The sequence below is a fragment of the Schistocerca piceifrons genome, chromosome 1, assembly GCF_021461385.2.
Source record: "Schistocerca piceifrons isolate TAMUIC-IGC-003096 chromosome 1, iqSchPice1.1, whole genome shotgun sequence".
Lineage (NCBI taxonomy): Eukaryota > Metazoa > Arthropoda > Insecta > Orthoptera > Acrididae > Schistocerca > Schistocerca piceifrons.
The window spans coordinates 21040764-21059212 of NC_060138.1; the positions used below are offsets into that span (position 1 = coordinate 21040764).

General features: G+C 40.7%; 1 protein-coding gene across 2 annotated transcripts in view; it reads right to left on the reverse strand.

Annotated features, from left to right (window-relative positions):
• Nucleotides 1-18449, reverse strand: part of LOC124784850 (tight junction protein ZO-1) — a 484431-nt gene that overhangs the window by 31037 nt on the left and 434945 nt on the right. For both annotated transcript variants that reach the window (XM_047254134.1, XM_047254133.1), the window contains one exon: nucleotides 16580-16883. In XM_047254134.1, the coding sequence (XP_047110090.1) occupies nucleotides 16580-16883 (304 nt within the window). The remainder of the gene's footprint in view (nucleotides 1-16579; nucleotides 16884-18449) is intronic.

Consider the following 18449-nt stretch of genomic DNA (forward strand, 5'->3'; position numbering starts at 1 on the left):
CCAGAGCCGATTGTTCAAATTTCTCCATACAGAAAGTAGCGATAGCAGGATGTAATGGGTTATCCATTGCTACACCATCAAGTTGCTCATAAAATTCATCATCCCACTGGAACTGACTCAAAGTAAGGCAATGTTTACAAAGAGCAGTCAAATCTCCTGGAAAAATATCCATTATAAAAATCATAACTTTGTTAACTGGAATCATAGCGAATAAGGACACTATGTCGAAACTTAGAAGAATAGAATGATACTGACAAGAGGGAGATTGAGTTAATAATTAAATCACTAAAGACCAAGAACTCTCATGGATATGACGGGGTATCTAGCAGAATACTGAAGTATTGTTCCACGTATATTAGCTCAGTACTTAGCCATATCTGTAACTTTTCCTTTAGCAGTGGTCGGTTTCCTGACCGATTAAAGTACTCGGTAGTGAAGCCACTTTATAAAAAGGGAGACAGGGATAATGTTGACAATTATAGACCTATTTCTATGCCATCGGTGTTTGCTAAAGTTATCGAGAGGCTTGTATATACAAGGTTACTGCAGCATTTAAATTCACATAATTTGCTGTCAAATGTACAGTTTGGTTTTAGAAATGGCTTAACAACTGAAAATGCTATATTCTCTTTTCTCTGTGAGGTTTTGGACGGATTAAATAAAAGGTTGAGAACGTTAGGTGTTTTCTTTGATTTAACGAAGGCTTTTGACTGTGTTGACCACAAAATATTACTGCAGAAGTTGGAACATTATGGAGTAAGGGGAGTAGCTTACAATTGGTTCGCCTCCTACTTTAAGAACAGAAAGCAGAAGGTAATCCTCCGCAATATTGAGAGTGGTAATGATGTTCAGTCCCAATGGGGCACTGTTAAATGGGGCGTTCCCCAAGGGTCGGTGCTGGGGCCACTGCTGTTCCTTATTTATGTAAATGATATGCCTTCTAGTATTACAGGTGATTCAAAAATATTTCTGTTTGCTGATGACACCACCTTGGTAGTGAAGGATCTTGTGTGTAATATTGAAACATTATCAAATAATGTAGTTCATGAAGTAAGTTCGTGGCTTGTGGAAAATAATTTGATGCTAAATCACAGTAAGACTCAGTTTTTACAGTTTCTAACCCACAATTCAACAAGAACTGACATTTTAATCAGACAGAATGGGCATGTTATAAGCGAGACGGAACAGTTCAAGTTCCTAGGCGTACAGATAGATAGTAAGCTGTTGTGGAAAGCCCATGTTCAGGATCTTGTTCAGAAACTAAATGCCGCTTTATTTACCATTAGAACAGTATCTGAAATAAGTGACATTTCAACACGAAAAGTAGTATACTTCGCATATTTTCATACGCTTATGTCATATGGTATTATTTTTTGGGGTAATTCTTCTGATTCAAAAAGGGTATTTTTGGCTCAAAAACGGGCTGTTCGAGCTATGTGTGGTGTAAGTTCGAAAACCTCTTGTCGACCCCTATTCAATAGTCTGGGAATTTTGACATTGCCCTCACAGTATGTATTTTCTTTAATGTCGTTTGTTGTTAGCAATATTAGCTTATTCCCAAGAGTTAGCAGCTTTCACTCAGTTAATACTAGGCAGAAATCAAATCTGCATGTGGAATGCACTTCCTTGACTCTTGTGCAGAAAGGAGTGCAGTATTCTGCTGCATCCATTTTCAATAAGCTACCACAAGAACTCAAAAATCTTAGCAGTAGCCCAAACACTTTTAAGTCTAAACTGAAGAGTTTCCTCATGGCTCACTCCTTCTATTCTGTCGAGGAGCTCCTGGAAGAGATAAAAAATTAAGCAAATTCCAGTGTTACATTCTTGATTTTCTTTATTTAAACTAACGACTTGTTTCATTTTATCTGTTTCTACAATCGTGTTATAATTTCATGTATTGACTCGTTCCATGACCATGGAGACTTCTCCTAAATGTGGTCCCACGGAACAATAAATAAATAAATAAATAAATAAATAAATATCTCCAGGAGCCAGAATGACCCCTGCTAGTTTCTCAATAAAATGATACGAGTCTTTTATATATGAGTCATTTTTCCCAATATATGGTTGTAAACGAGTTGCCAGTTATCTTGCTATTTCAGTGCATCGGAGAATTGATGGCACTAACTATGGGTCTTAAAGGAAAATCTATTTTATGAATTTTGGTTACACCATACAGTCTAGAACATAGAGCTTCACTCTTCAACAAAGCTCTTTTATCTTCTTTTTGAATAGAGGTAGGGGACTTAATTAGATTATTTGTTTTCCACAGTATGCTGGCTGTAGTTTCTTGTACTGTCCGGACGTTAAAAGGTTCAAAATTTTGCTTTGATAATCCTCTGTATTCATAACAACAGTAGCATTCCCGTTATCAGCAGGAAGAACCACTATCTCTTCATCTGCATTTAAATCTCTGAGAGCCTTCCTCTCACCTTTTGTTAAATTACTTTCCAAAGGTTTACTGTGGCATAAGACCCTGGTGTTTTCAATTCAAAGTGCATTTGCAGTTTCCTTGGGGACATTTCATATACCTACTTCTACATTCGCAATAATATCCTCAACTGGTATCTCATAGGTGTTATACTGTAGTTTCCCTCTTTTGAAAGGACGGAAATCTCATCCTGGTACAAAACTCTCTATGACTTGTTAATAACAGTATCAGACATCACCATATTGCTTGTAGTTTTTACATTAGTTTGTAACTTTCTGAACTTTTTCTTATGTTCACTAGTAGTCATTTCCGTCATAGCTTCCATAGATGTAAATGTAAGGTAATCTATTTCATTCCACAGATCTATCTGAACCTTACTAGCAAGGAATAAATGCAGTTTCAGTAACTTACGGTCAACAGAATCCATTTCTCATCCTGTATAATGTATCCTTTCTCAGAGTACTGCTCTTTCTGTGCAATCATAAATCCAATGCACCCAAGCTGCCTGGAGTTAGTGACATATGGAATTGCGACAGTTTTATCTTTGACAAGACGACAATCGATAGTCAAGTTTTATCGCTGACAAGGATTATCTCTGCTCATCATGTGTTACTTTGATGATGCCAGCTTTCCTACATTATTTATGTCGCTCTTGCTGGACGTCCGACCAGCCAGTCAGCAAGACTCAGTGAAGGAGCGCAGTCCTGGATGAAACGTCACGGTCAGAAGAGTTTCTTGGACCACGACCTCACATCCCGAAAAGTTTAGCAGCAGCTATGTCATCCGGTTGTGAAAGCCTTCATTCTATGAGCTCGAACTTTGTTTGTGAAACTACTTTAACAAAGACAAAAATGTAATGAATACTTTAGTTTTATTGTGGATGCAACTTACAATGAAGCTCAAACAGAGCAAAATGTCTTTCTAATGGACTATATTGCCCTCAATGAAGAAAATCAATACAGAATTGTTAACTGTGCCAAAAATACTGGTTAGGCAGATGCTAAAATGATTTGCTAACAGCTAAAATGTTATAGCTTACAGGTTTCATACTGCAGTGGGTAGGGTAACGATAATGGAAGCTATATGTGTGGTATCTTAGGGAGCTCAAGCACATATGTTTAAAAAAAATCCTTGCAGTGCTCATTCACTCCATCTTTGTGGCATCCATTCTATGAATAATTGCACAGATGTAGTCACTTTTTCAGAATTGTTCTGAAGATTCAAAATGGAAAGGTTATATATACTGAATTGTCCCTTCATGGCCTATTGAAAACAAGATGGTCTGTGCAGACAGATGGCATGTGTCCATTTGCTAAGTATCTGGCACGATTACAATTTTAATTTTGACTGAACTACAGAGCACTCACAAATCTTTTAAATCATTTCACTGTGTCTTGACATCTTCAATGTTTTACAAAGTATTAGCTGCAATAAACATAAAGCAACAAGCAAGAGAAGCAACTACAGGTGCTGAAAGTGCAGAAGTTAAGAATCTAGTGGAAGAACTACATAAACTGAGAACGAGTTGGGATACTATTTATGTAGAAAGTTGTGAAGTAGCAGAAAATACTGAAATACTACCTCACTTGAACATAATGATTCATGGCACACAGAAACGGAAAGGCAAAAGAAAATGCTTTGCAGAAGATTTAAACCTGAACTCAGAGAACAGTTTAAACTAAACTTTTTCGATGTGATTGTACATAAAGTTGTAGGGGACTTAACTATAAGGTGTGCTGCCACAAACAATGTGAACACATTTGGTTTTCCACAGAACTACATAAGCACAGACTATTCTACAATATCAGAGTGCATAGAAAACATGGCACCTTTGTACAGTGGAGATCTGAAAGAAGATATTTTGCAGTTAAAAAACGACCCTTGAAGCTAATTTTGAGTCTGAGCCAGTTCCTCCTTTGTACCTTCTCAATGCTCTTCATAATTGCAATTTTAATAACATATTTCTAAATATAATAGTAGCCTTATAGATTTTCCTGCACTTTGTTACTGCTGCGCAAGCACAGTGGTCATTCAGCATTCTTGCAAGAATTAAGAACTGTTTGAGAACTGTAATGGGCCAAGAGTGGCTTGTTGGATTATCTATGATCACAATAGCATCTGGCAGGATTACAAAGGTCAGATTTCTTAAAAAATGGCACTGTTTGATTTGGCATTAAAATTTTCTGAATTTACTGAAAATACCAAAGTTTAGAATTAAAAAAAATGGGGGAGGGTCCTAAGAATGCTTACCCTAGTGTACCCTGGTTATATAACAACCATCACAAAGCTAATTTTCGAAATACGCACTGTGAAATGTGTCATAATAACAACAGTGAGTGGCATACTACACTGAATAGCCAAAGAAACTGGTACACCTGCCTAATATCGTGTAGGGCCCTCACGAGCATGCAGAAGTGTCGCAATACAACATGGCATAGACTCGACTAATGTCTGAAGTAGTGCTGGAGAGAATTAACACTATGAATTCTGCAGGGCTGTCCATAAATCCATAAGAATATGACAGGGTGGAGACCTCTTCTGAGCAGCATGTTACAATGCATCCGAGATATGCTCAATAACGTTCATGTCTGGGGAGTTTGGTAGCGAGCGGAACTATTTAAATTCAGAAGAGTGTTCCTGGAACCACACTCTAGCAATTCTGGATGTGTAGGGTGCCGCACTGTCCTGCTGGAATTGCCCAGTCTGTCAGAATGCACAATGGACATGAATGGATGCAGGTGATCAGACAGGATGCTTACATACGTGTCACCTGTCAGAGTCATATCTAGAGTCCAATTTAACATGCCCCATACCATTACAGAGCCTCCATCAGCTTGAACAGTTCCCTGCTGACATGCAGAGTCCATGGATTCATAAGGCTGTCTCCATACCTGTGCACGTCCATCCACTCGATACAATTTGAAATGAGACTCGTCCAACCAGACAGCATGTTTCCAGTCATCAACAATCGAATGTTGGTGTTGACGGGTCCAGATGAGCCATAAAGCTTTATGTCATGCAGTCATCAAGGGTACACAAGTGGGCCTTCATCTCTGAAAGCTCATATCAATGACATTTCATTGAATGATATCAATATAATAGAGGGAAACATTCCACGCGTGAAAAATATATTTAAAAACAAATATGATGTGACTTACCATACGAAAGCGCTGGCAGGTCGATAGAAACACAAACAGACACATACATACACACAAAATTCAAGCTTTCGCAACAAACTGTTGCCTCATCAGGAAAGAGGGAAGGAGAGGGAAAGACGAAAGGAAGTGGGTTTTAAGGGAGAGGGTAAGGAATCATTCCAATCCCGGGAGCGGAAAGACTTACCTTAGGGGGAAAAAAGGACGGGTATACACTCGCACACACACACATATCCATCCACACATATACAGATGTACACATATACATATATACATATACACATGATATGAATATAATAGAGGGAGACATTCCACGTGGGAAAAATATATCTAAAAAGAAAGATGATGAAACTTACCAAACAAAAGCGCTGGCAGGTCGATAGACACACAAACAAACACAAACATACACACAAAATTCTAGCTTTCGCAACCAATGGTTGCCTCGTCAGGAAAGAGGGAAGGAGAAGGAAAGACAAAAGGATATGGGTTTTAAGGGAGAGGGTAAGGAGTCATTCCAATCCCGGGAGCGGAAAGACTTACCTTAGGGGGAAAAAAGGACAGGTATACACTCGCACACACACACATATCCATCCACACATACACAGACACAAGCAGACTGTCTGCTTGTGTCTGTGTATGTGTGGATGGATATGTGTGTGTGTGCGAGTGTATACCTGTCCTTTTTTCCCCCTAAGGTAAGTCTTTCCGCTCCCGGGATTGGAATGACTCCTTACCCTCTCCCTTAAAACCCATATCCTTTTGTCTTTCCTTCTCCTTCCCTCTTTCCTGACGAGGCAACCATTGGTTGCGAAAGCTAGAATTTTGTGTGTATGTTTGTGTTTGTTTGTGTGTCTATCGACCTGCCAGCGCTTTTGTTTGGTAAGTTTCATCATCTTTCTTTTTAGATATACATATACACATATACATATATACAGATGTACACATATACATATATACATATACACATATACATATGTGTGGATGGATATGTGTGTGTGCGAGTGTATACCCGTCCTTTTTTCCCCCTAAGGTAAGTCTTTCCGCTCCTGGGATTGGAATGATTCCTTACCCTCTCTCTTAAAACCCACTTCATTTCGTCTTTCCCTCTCCTTCCCTCTTTCCTGATGAGGCAACAGTTTGTTGCGAAAGCTTGAATTTTGTGTGTATGTATGTGTCTGTTTGTGTTTCTATCGACCTGCCAGCGCTTTCGTATGGTAAGTCACATCATCTTTGTTTTTAAATATACATTTCATTGAATGGTTCACAAGCTGACATTTGCTGATGGCTCAGCATTGAAATCTGCAGCAATTTGCGGAAGGGTTGGAATTCTGTCACATTGAATGATTCTCTTCAGTTGCTGTTGGCCCCGTTCTTGCAGGATCTTTCACCAGCTGCAGAATTGTCAGAGATTTGATGTTTTACTGGATTCCTGATATTCACGATACATTTGAGAAATGGTCGTACAGGAAGATCCCAACTTCATCGTTACCTGGAGATGCTGTGTCCCATCACTCATGTGCTGACTATAACACCACATTCAAACTCACTTAAATCTTGATAACCAGCCATTGTAGCAGCAGTAACCGATCCAACAAATGTGCCAGACAATTGTTGTCTTATACAGGCACTGTCGACTGCAGCGGCGTATTCTGCCTGTTTACATATCTCTTTACTTGAATACCAGTTTCTTTTGTGCTTCAGTGTATATGCAACTAGGAACAATCATAGAATATTGTTACTAAAGTCATGAAACAACTTTACCAAGTCTATATGAGGAGCCATTTAGTGGAGACTGATCGTTAGCCAGTGAAAGGCAAGGCTCCCCCACATACAAATAGCTTATACACTACATGGAAACATCATCTTACGACCAAAGGGATAGGAAAATGTTGAATGGAATCTGCTATTTTTGTAATGTCATTCATAACTGCTTACAAAAGTAAAAGAAACAACGGAGCCACTAAAAAACTGTCATATGTCGTGTGCTTGAAATAAACTGGCAAGGTAATGTGCAAGGATGAATGCCCATACTGCCTTTCCACTAAAGTAAAGATTATGGTAACCAGAATGCAAATGGTCACTGTAGTGCATTATAGTTGGAATCACGAATGATGGTGGTTGAGTTGAGGCTTGTTCTGTGCACCTACGACATGCATTCTCCAACAGCCAGTGGCTGTTCAGTAGCGTTCTTAGCACTCTGCTTTGAATGCTGCAGCTAAAGTGAATGTTACACAGTATTGTAACAAGTTCTTTAGTGAATTTTTGTTCCATTTGTTGCGAGCTGTCATCGCTTATGTTGGTGGTAAGTATACATTCTGCATAAGGAAGTGAGAGACTTAATTTGCAGGGTATATGCTTTCTTCAAGCAGAAGGCGCGCATGTACTGCAACTGTCGCTTGGAATTGTCAGCAACGCAATCCTCATCTGTGCCTCGACGTTCACCAACCACCATCGTTCATGGATCGCAATATAGTCAGCTTGTACTATTCACGCAGTCCAAGATGCAGTGACCTTAATGGTTGCTACCATCATCCGACCTTAATGGTTGCTTCCATCATCCAACGTGTAGAGTGTGATCTTGGATTGTGTGAACAGTACTGTAGTCACAGACATATCTCTGGTGGGCCGGCACAGCTACGTCTTCTGCCAAGGAATTTCTGTTCAATAATGTCCTGCCACTGTAATCTCTAAACCTATCATGACTCTTTGCTTCCAATGCCAGCAAACTGCATTACAACTGAATATAAAGCATTTGAATCATATACAATATGCAGTATGTTAAGCAACTACTCCGTGAGCAGTACTGCATTTTATAACATAATGAGGGGTGTGTGTGTGTGTGTGTGTGTGTGTGTGTGTGTGTGTGTGTGTGTGAAGGTCACTATGGCACAGAGGCGCTGTGAGGTGTTTATGGGGATTATTAGAATTATCTGATATTAATTCTCTCCTGCATGTTGCTGTATTAGTGGGCAATATGCTTACGCTTCAGGATCTGCTCTGTACTTGAGTGGATATGGCTGAAATTGCAGAGCAGATCTTTTAGCAAATGGCAAGTTCAGCATCTTAGAACATTCAATCCATTTGGGAGAAGAAATTAAAACATCCAATTAGTTTTACACTGTATTGCAAATTAGTATTATGTCATCCATTCAGAACTTTTAAATGCCTTTCCTGGAAAAAGTATGGGCTTACTATAGGAAAGCTTTTTTTACAAACTTAAAGAGTTGGTTTCACTTTATGGATCAGTCTATCATTAACTAATACCTTGACTTCTATTCCTTTTAATGACTGAAACCATTAGGTACAGCATAACTAAAGCAATGTCGGAGCTGCTACTTCTGGTAACTTTCTTTGAAGACATTAATGAGTGAGTGACAATCTACATAGTATCAGTGTAATTTACAGTGCCACTTTCATTGTCTGTACTTTATTTAGTGGTAAAAAGGAGGAGGACAGTTTTGTTTCATTGAGAAATTTAAAATCATAATTGCTTTAAAACCTGAAAGAAAACATTTTGGTTGAGTCTTTGCTGCAGGAATTTGCTGATGGACTAGTCGTGTTTTCTGCGACTCTATTTCGGTAAAACATTTATGAACTGAAATATTTTTAATATATGTTAGCTGTAAGGGGTTTCAACTTCTTCTGAGTGGCAGAGTTGACGTTCAGGCATTACGGTTTCTTGAAAGATAAACCACAGTGTTTAAGTGATTTTAAGGAGTAATTCCTGTGATATTAAAGTGAGTCCCAAGTAGGAAAGCAAATACTGGAATATTTCATTAGGGATATTGACACTTATGGACTCCCAATTTTAATAAAGGTAGCTCTGGACGAATACTGGGTTTTATTATAGGGAAGGCTTCAGCATATGTGAAAATTTTGTTGCCAGTTGGTTCAATGGTTGTGATTCAATGACTGTTATGGGCAATACAAAGATTCCCTACATCACTTGAGACCTGTCTCATCATAAATCGGGAGATTTTTTTCATGCAGTGGTACAGCCATAGAAAGCCTGGCAGAAGAATTCCGCCGGCTGACGTAGTTTTAACTTGTTGTAGCTGTGAACATTATGTATGAACCATCTCCTATAAATATAATAGAGGGAAACATTCCACGTCTGCTTGTGTCTGTGTATGTGTGGATGGATATGTGTGTGTGTGCGAGTGTATACCTGTCCTTTTTTCCCCCTAAGGTAAGTCTTTCCGCTCCCGGGATTGGAATGACTCCTTACCCTCTCCCTTAAAACCCATATCCTTTTGTCTTTCCTTCTCCTTCCCTCTTTCCTGACGAGGCAACCATTGGTTGCGAAAGCTAGAATTTTGTGTGTATGTTTGTGTTTGTTTGTGTGTCTATCGACCTGCCAGCGCTTTTGTTTGGTAAGTTTCATCATCTCCTATAAAGACACACATAAATTTTTGCAGTTGTTATACGAAACAGATATTAGGATCACAAATGTCCTGAAATTCATAGTGTATACAGCTCAGCCACTGGATGTACAGGGTGACAATTATTGAACCATATGAAATAAAATCATCATAACTTTTGAACAGTTTGCATTATGTCCAGACTGCATGGCTGGCTGTGGGGCATGATTAGTATGTGGATTCTTGTTTAGTTTATTGACGAAGCAGAATTTTATTTGTATGGGTTTGTCTATAAGCAAAATTGGCACATTTGGGGGACTGAGAATCTGCATTTTGCAACCGAGAAATCTCTTCACCCTCAACGGGTGACTGTGTGGTGTGCAGTGTTCAGTCACGGAATAATTGGTGCGATATTCCTTGATGGCACAGTAACTACTGAATGGTACATGAACGTTTTGGAAGATGATTTCATCTCCTTATCCAAAGTGACCATGAGACCATGATTTCAACACAATGTGGTTCATGCAAGATGGAGCTCGACCCCACAGAAGGAAGAGAGTGTTTGATGTCCTGGAGGAGCACTTTGGGGACTGCATTCTGGCTCTGAGATACCCAGAGGCCACTGGCATAGGCCTCGATTGTCCACCATATTCTCCAGATCTGAACACATGTGACTCCTTTTTGTGGGGCTATATTAAAGACAAGGTGTACAGCAATAACCTCAAAACCATTGCTGAGCTGAAAACAGCCATTCACGAAGTCAATGACAGCACTGATGTTCCGACACTTCAGCAGGTCATGCCCAATTTTGATATTTGTCTGTGCCACATCATCGCCAATGATGGCAGGCATATTGAACATATCATAACACAAATCTGAATATCTGTAGTGATGTTTACATGTTGAATAAAGTGTGTGCATGCCGTAGTTTGCAGCTAATTTGTGTTTTTTTCAAACATTTTAATAACTGTCACCCTGTATTTAATTAATTCTTCAATATGTTTGACTGTTGGCTCAAAATGTGTTTAAGAGCAGTGAACATAGGTATTCTTTTGAACAAAAACCAGGCATGTGAGGAGAGGAATATAGTTGATCCATCGTAACAATCAGATGCCAGAGTTTGATGTTAAACAAACATCTAAAACAAACAGTTAAAGCTATATAAAGAATTTCACAAACAATATCGGAACATTATAAATTCCTTTACCATTACAGGACATGTTACTCAGAGATTACAAGCTCAGTAACAGGCAATAAAAACAGATCATTACATCTCCTATGTATTGTTTTTCTCAGTTTCTAAATTTGACACTATAAATACTTGACTTCTGAAATTTACTCAGATAGTTACTTACAGTGTGCTTCAATTTTAGCAGTAGCAGGTTCCCAGTAATGAATCTTATATTAATGTTCTTATTTTGAAACAGCCTGACTACCTCATTGTTTAGGTGTACTTGGTACTGACGCTGTACAACAACTTTATAAGAAGAACAAAATGTATCTGAAGGGCAAGCAGGTTCAGCCAAGTAATTGGAAAGATTTTCCCTATCCTCTGCACCTGCAGGCATATTTCCTTTGCAGAATATGAAAGTACGAAATTTGGGTGAATAAGTGCATGGCAGTGTCCTGCTTGTGTCAGAAGTGATGAGAGTGGAGGGAGAGAGCAAAAACCCAGTGCCAATACGTGGCCTACTTCTCTCGAAGAGCACCAAAGGGGTCGCAGAGCATAATGTCCTCGGCCTCGTCACATGGACAGATCACCACTGACAGTGTGACGTGCCATCACTTTGTGAGACACTGCGGAGAGGTTTGGAATTTAATACAGCACACTGGCGCAAATACACTACATCGTGCCAGCTGAATGCACAGTGCTCAGAATGCAGTTCTGCAGGCTGACTGGTATGAGAAGGTGCATCAGGTGGAGTTGGCGAGGGGAGAGCCGAGGCAGAAAGTCAGAAGGAGGGGTGAGAAGAATTACTGACAGCTCAGAGGGAGGCACAGGCAGTACTGATAGGAACACCAGAGGAACAGGCAGCACCTGCTTAGGATAGGAATGCAACACACAGAAACTGTCGCCAGTGAGTTCGCGCACTGCACAACGATGATGATGTGGGGTTAGGGGTGACAGAACAGATGACAGGGAGACTGTGGGGAATAGCACGTGTGTGCAGGATGATAGTAGTTAGGGTCCTGGGAAAGGCCAGAGGAGGGTTGTGGCACGGGGATAGTGGAAATTGAGGCCACTAGGACTACATAAACAAAGGATATGTTGCAAGGACACCCACCTATGTCAGTCAGGAAAACTGGTGCTGAGGGGAATGATCTAGATGGCACCAGTTGCGAAGCCACCACTGAAATCGGGTATGTTGTACTAGCAATGTGTTCCGTCACTGGGTGGTCAACTCTGCTCTCAGCCAAAGTCTGACAGTGGCCATTATTCATGTGGGCAGCACTTTGGTGATCAAGTATACATAAAATCCTGTGCAGGAAATTCAGCAGTGCCGGTATACGGCATGACTGTTTTCGTATGTGGCCCTGTCTCTAGTGGGATAGGATAAGCCCCTGACGGCACTGGAGTAGGATAGTAGGATATACTGAGTATAAGAATTACCCAGGTCTTCCACCTGGTTCTTCCACAGGGATATGAGGCATGCAGAAAGGGGCTGGCACACGGACAGACCAGGATATTGCATAGATTGGGTGGGTAGCAGAATACCACTTTAGGAGGAGTGGGAAGGATTGAGAGTAGGATGTTCCCAATTCCCAGGCACAATAGTTGAAGCCTGGCAAAGGATATGGTAAAGGTGATCCACTCTGGGATGATATATGGTGATAAGGGATGTGTCCTTTTCAGCTGGTTCTTGTGGGTGACGGGAGGCTTAGGGATGTTCTAGGACACAGCACAGGAATTTTGTTTGTGGACTTGGTTTACAGGATACTGCCTCTCTGTGAAGGCCTCCGTGAGACATTCAGCACACTGAGCAAAGGACTTCTCTTCAACGCAGATGTGCTGTCCACGAGTGGCCAGACTATACGGGACTGATTTCTTGATGTGAAAGGGAGGACGTATGGTCGGGCATCCACATTCTCTTCGCCACAGTCTTCCTTTCCTATGTTCCATCACCCCCTCCTGATCCACTCCTCACCACTCCCATCATGGACTGCACAAACCCATGGGTTCCAGTGCCCATGAGTCACATTCCTATTCTGTAAACCTCGTGCCTCCCTCCGAGCTGCCAGCCACCATTCGTCGACCCTCCGTCCCACGCCCCATCTCCTTTCTCCTGTTACCCTGCCCCACCAGTCACCTTCACAACTGAAGTCTCGGTATTATGTATATAGCTTGCACAATGTACTTGTACATCTAAATTTCTGTGACTCAATGCCCCTACTATTTGGTGGGTTTTTACCTTAACTCCTAAATTATTTACATCCTGCCACAACTTTCCACACCATATTTATGTAGAATGTTGTGTGTTTTTCTAAAACTGTTTCGAGGACCGTATGTTGGGGGATCAGAATTAACAAAATAATAGCCATAATGGGAGCCTAGCAGATGTTATTTTGAACAATTGCACAAATTTCATGAAAAATCAAATTTTGATAGAAATAATCATCACCTGTGGTCATTTTAACAAAAAAATTTGTGAGAAGTGTTCTCTGTCAGAGAATGTACTGTGAAATCTGTGAACTGGTTTATTCTATAAGAAGTACTAGAAATGTGCCACTACTCTACATTTAATATAGTGTTACTTGGCCAGAGGGAGCTTTTTATTTATATTCCAGTACAGTATCTTCTGGTGCTGGAAATTTTAAATGTTCTACAAGGAACAGGGCTTCCAAAAACTGAGATGAAAACATTTTTCTGCTAAATTACCTGTAAGCATTCACAGTGCTCACTCACTTTCTTCAGATCTCTAAAGCTATCCAACAACACACGGGTAACAACAGGCAGGCACCAAGTGTCGAACACCATTACCACCGTTCCTCGTCTCGGTCAGAAACACACTGCAGGAGGCTTCTATTAGAATATACCTCAGAATGTTCTGTACACTGGTATTTTGACTGCTGTTTCCACATGACACAAATGGCAGTGATAAGTTCAGACACGGTGTAATTGTCTCGGTTGTATTGAACTACAGCTAAATATCACAAAAACTGCTTGAACCCTTCAAATCAAGAGAGAAAGTGGACATGTTCTGATACAGCATGAAGTGAGGAAGTCAGAATGAAAGCACCCTGGTTGCAACAGCAGGGCACAGTATGATGCTCAGGTCAGACACTGACAAGAAGGCCATTATGCAACAGCAACCACACCCCTAACTTCTTTGCATTCCCCTGGATCAAAAGAAGCCTGATAGTGCAATGCTCCCGGTGTAGCAGGATGGGATGAGAATGACAGCTAGTGGTTGGTGGAAGCCAGCTTCTTGAGTGTCAATATGGGCTCAACCCCCACCTGGGCACTGTGGGTTCGTATATGGTTTGTCAAACTGCAGAATCTTTCTTACATCCCAGGTCACAGACACGAAGTAGTCTGACAATACAGAAGTGGGCACATAACAAGGGTGCTTTTGTCAGTATGATGTCGACTGTGGCACTTGGTCTTCTGTGTCCTAATTATGTCTTTGGGTCATAGCTGAATTCTGGGCAGTTACACTGGATAACTGAGAAGACTTTTATGTGGTGCTTGAGTGGCTTTGCCATTGCAAACTTTTCAGGCATTTATGAATAAAAAGTGCAGGCAGAAATTTATTGACTGAGAAGTCATTTTTAGAAGAACATTAATTGATTCTACAAATATTTTCAATAAATTTCTTTTTTATGTCTTTAATACTAACTAGATAAACGTTGTGTATTGTGACAAAGTTGGGAGCTGAAGATGGTACTAGCAGACAACAAGAAGACAGCAGCAGAAGAAACATACTGCCAAACTTGCACATATGACACACACACACACACACACACACACACACACACACACACACACACACACACACACACACACAGACATATCATAATATCATAGTTCCACTGGAGGTCACGACTGGCATTCTTGAAAGCTATAGGCAGGCATCTAGTAAACAGTCAGAACCTCAAAATGGCTGAGATGTTATGGACAAGTGTGAAGTACAACTGAAGAGCCACAATTACTGAAAGTCTTCACCCTGGGTGTTTACCCACTGAAATAGTTTGATTCTTCAGGTGCCCAAGATCAATCTAATATGGGTGCCGTCTCCTGAATTTCCTACCTGTCTGCACTTTCTTCATTTTTAATCTGCAGCTTATAATCAATGAATTATGGCCAGTGTCTACATTAGCCTCTGAAAATGTTTTGCAGTTTAAAACAGGATTTTGAAAGCTCTATCTAACAATGAGGAACTCACAGTGAGTAATAAGTATCTAAAAGATGAGAAAAACGGCAAGGTAGAAGCGCGATTGCAGGTCACACTCGATACGAGTCTCGATCTAACTAGACTCGACCTAAATAAATCATTTTATCTACAATACAGGCCAAAGCAATGAATTAAAATTTGTACCGAGGCCAGAGCTTGATCCCCGGTCTCCTGCTCACTAGGCAGATGCACCTTAATGAAATGCCTGTGCCTCAGGTATAGGGGACAAATTAATCAGATAAATTATATGTTCCAGAGATACGATAAGCCACAGCTTTATCTGTGATAATGAATTCAGGCTGAAGCAATGAATTAAAATTTGTACCAAGACTGGGATTGAAAACTGGCTCTCCTGCTCACTAGGCAGATGCACTAATCATTACACCACCCTGACAATGCAGCTAACACAGCTGCACAGATTACCCTAGTTTGGGGATAGCGCATCTGCCTAGTGAACACGAGAGCCAAGTTTCAATCCTGGGCTTGGTAAAACTTTAAATTCATTGCTTTGGCCTATGTTCACTATCACAGATAAAACTGAGGCTTAGTGTATCTCTGGAGCATATAATTTATCTGATTAAATAAATCAGTTTATACTGGATCTCTCTCTTGCGCTGTTTCACCACTTCACTCCCCTACTTTCATTCCCTAAATTTTTTTTTCCCCAGTGCATTCCGATTATTTTTCTCTCTTTACCGTAAGTCAAACTATTGGTTGACCAGAATTTAATTATTCTATTTTCTTCTGTACTGCATAAATTCCTCTGCACTATGAATCCTGTGTCATCTACTGAGTCACATTTGAAACCGTACCTCTACTTTTCTGCTTTACCATGAGTTTCCTCTCCTTTTTTTTCTCAATCAATGATAGAAGAAACCTTATTTTACATCACCGTTAGTTTGGGACATCCTCTACACGTTATCAACCGTAATGTGTTATGGAAATGCTACCGAGTCACTAGTATAACTTTAAATGCTACTTTTATGGCAGTGCCTTTCATCGTGTTCAGCGATCTAATAGTGAGACTGCCCTAAAGTATTAATAATGGACATTAATACTAAGAATAGTGAATTTATAGGTAAAAATGTTCATAATGATGTCCTCTAATACCTAAACAGAAGAGCACAGGAAATTATGCTAACAGGTCCAAAACATGCAAATGCACGGTACTACTGATTCTGTAATAATTAAAGATGCACACATGTAAAATGTTAGTATTTATAATTCAATAGCACTGACCTTAAATTATTATCGAGGTAATGCTGCACGGTGTTCCCACGTGGGTCTGTCGGTTTCTTGTACAGCTCGAAGGCCGAACCTCTCTGTTCTCTATTGGCGAGATCTAGCCCACTCGGTTCTCGATTGTGGTGACTGTGGTGATTGTGATTACGGACATTGTCGGGAGGGGCATTCCTCGAAGGAGGGACGTTGTAGTAATATTGACCTCCTCCGGCTCCTGCTGCAGTTCTGGGCACTGACGGATTGTAATTCCGGTCCAGACTACTTCCGTGACCAGAATCGAATCCGCCGTTTGTTTCTTCAGCTGAAATTTGAAAAGTACGACATTGGTTTCCTGTAAATGAATGCAATAAAACTACTGTGGTAATCGAAAGACAGACTGAATGAAAAATAGAGAGAAAAGTTCCAGATGCTGGAAAACTGAAAGACTATTGTCAAACAAGAAGCCAGTGTTTGTAATTTTTAGAATTACTAAGTTTTCTAAGTACGAGTAGAGAGAAGAACAATATTAGAGAACGAAAGTTGTTACTCACCATACAGCGCAGATGCTGAGTCGCAGATAGGCATGACAAAAAGATTCTTACAATCATAGGTTTCGGCCAAATGTGATATCTTTCATTTCAATGACTGCTTCACAGTCTCTGCCATATGGATCCTTCCCACCACCACCACCACCACCAGCTTTTCTAAACTGCACAGGTGGGAACTTTCCCTGCAATACATCCTACGTTTCCGTAACCCTCCTGGCCTCAACCTTCGTTAGTCACTGTCCTCACCCTTCCGGCCCCCTCTCTCTTCCCATTCCAGCACTACACAGCCGTCATTTGGCCACCACACCCAGCCTTTTCATTTCTATTCTTTTCCGCTAATTCCCCCCCCCCCCTCCCTCCCCCCCCCCACCTCTCCCCTGCCCACCATCGAAACTGCAGCACTTTACTGTCTGCCATCCTCACCACACTATCCCTCCCCCTCCCCACATCAGCCTCCTCCTTACCTCCACCCAGTCGCCACTCGCATCATGCAATGGTGCCGTTGCTCGCAGTGTGGTTTCAGTTGTCTGAGACTGCAGTCATATGTGTGTGTGTGTGTGTGTGTGTGTGTGTGTGTGTGTGTGTGTGTGCGCGCGTGTGTCTAATGCTGACAAAGGTCTTACTGGCCGAAAGCTATAATTGTGAGAATCTTTTTGTTGTGCCTATCACAACTCGGCATATGGTAAGTAGCAACTTTCCTTCTCTAATATCCTTACATTCCATCCTGGATTTTCCTGTAGCTGTGGAAATGTGTGGTCAACTGACTGAGTGACAGTGCACATATGTAAGAGATAGTGTAGAGATCACGTGCTTCTTCTTAGTACGAGCTGCCAAGCATTGTTGCTGCCGATCTCCCTTCCCAGATGTCAAATTTTTGCTTACAGAATGTCTACTTTTTCTCTGTTGGTCGATAATGGTGCAACTGCTGTTCCTGTGTACAATGGCAAAAATGGTTTTTATTGTTTGGATGTGATTGTCATTCACCTGAAAACGTATAACGGTGTTGATGTAACTGGTCTACAGAGATGGTACGAATGTATGATTGTCAAAATAAATGCTATGTCTCAAGTGGAAAATCCAGAAGCAATATATAATTTTTATCTATTTACATAACACTTTAAACAATATGAAATTGATAGATTGTTACTCACTATGTAAAGTAGGCACTTAGTGGTAGAAAGTCGCAGTGACCAAAAAATTAGGCTACATACACTATGTTATCAAAAGTATCCGGGCACCTGGCTGGAAATGTCTTACAAGTTCGTGGCGCCCTCCATTGGTACTGCTGGAATTCAGTACAGTGTTGGCCCTCCCTTAGCCTTTATGACAGCTTCCACTCT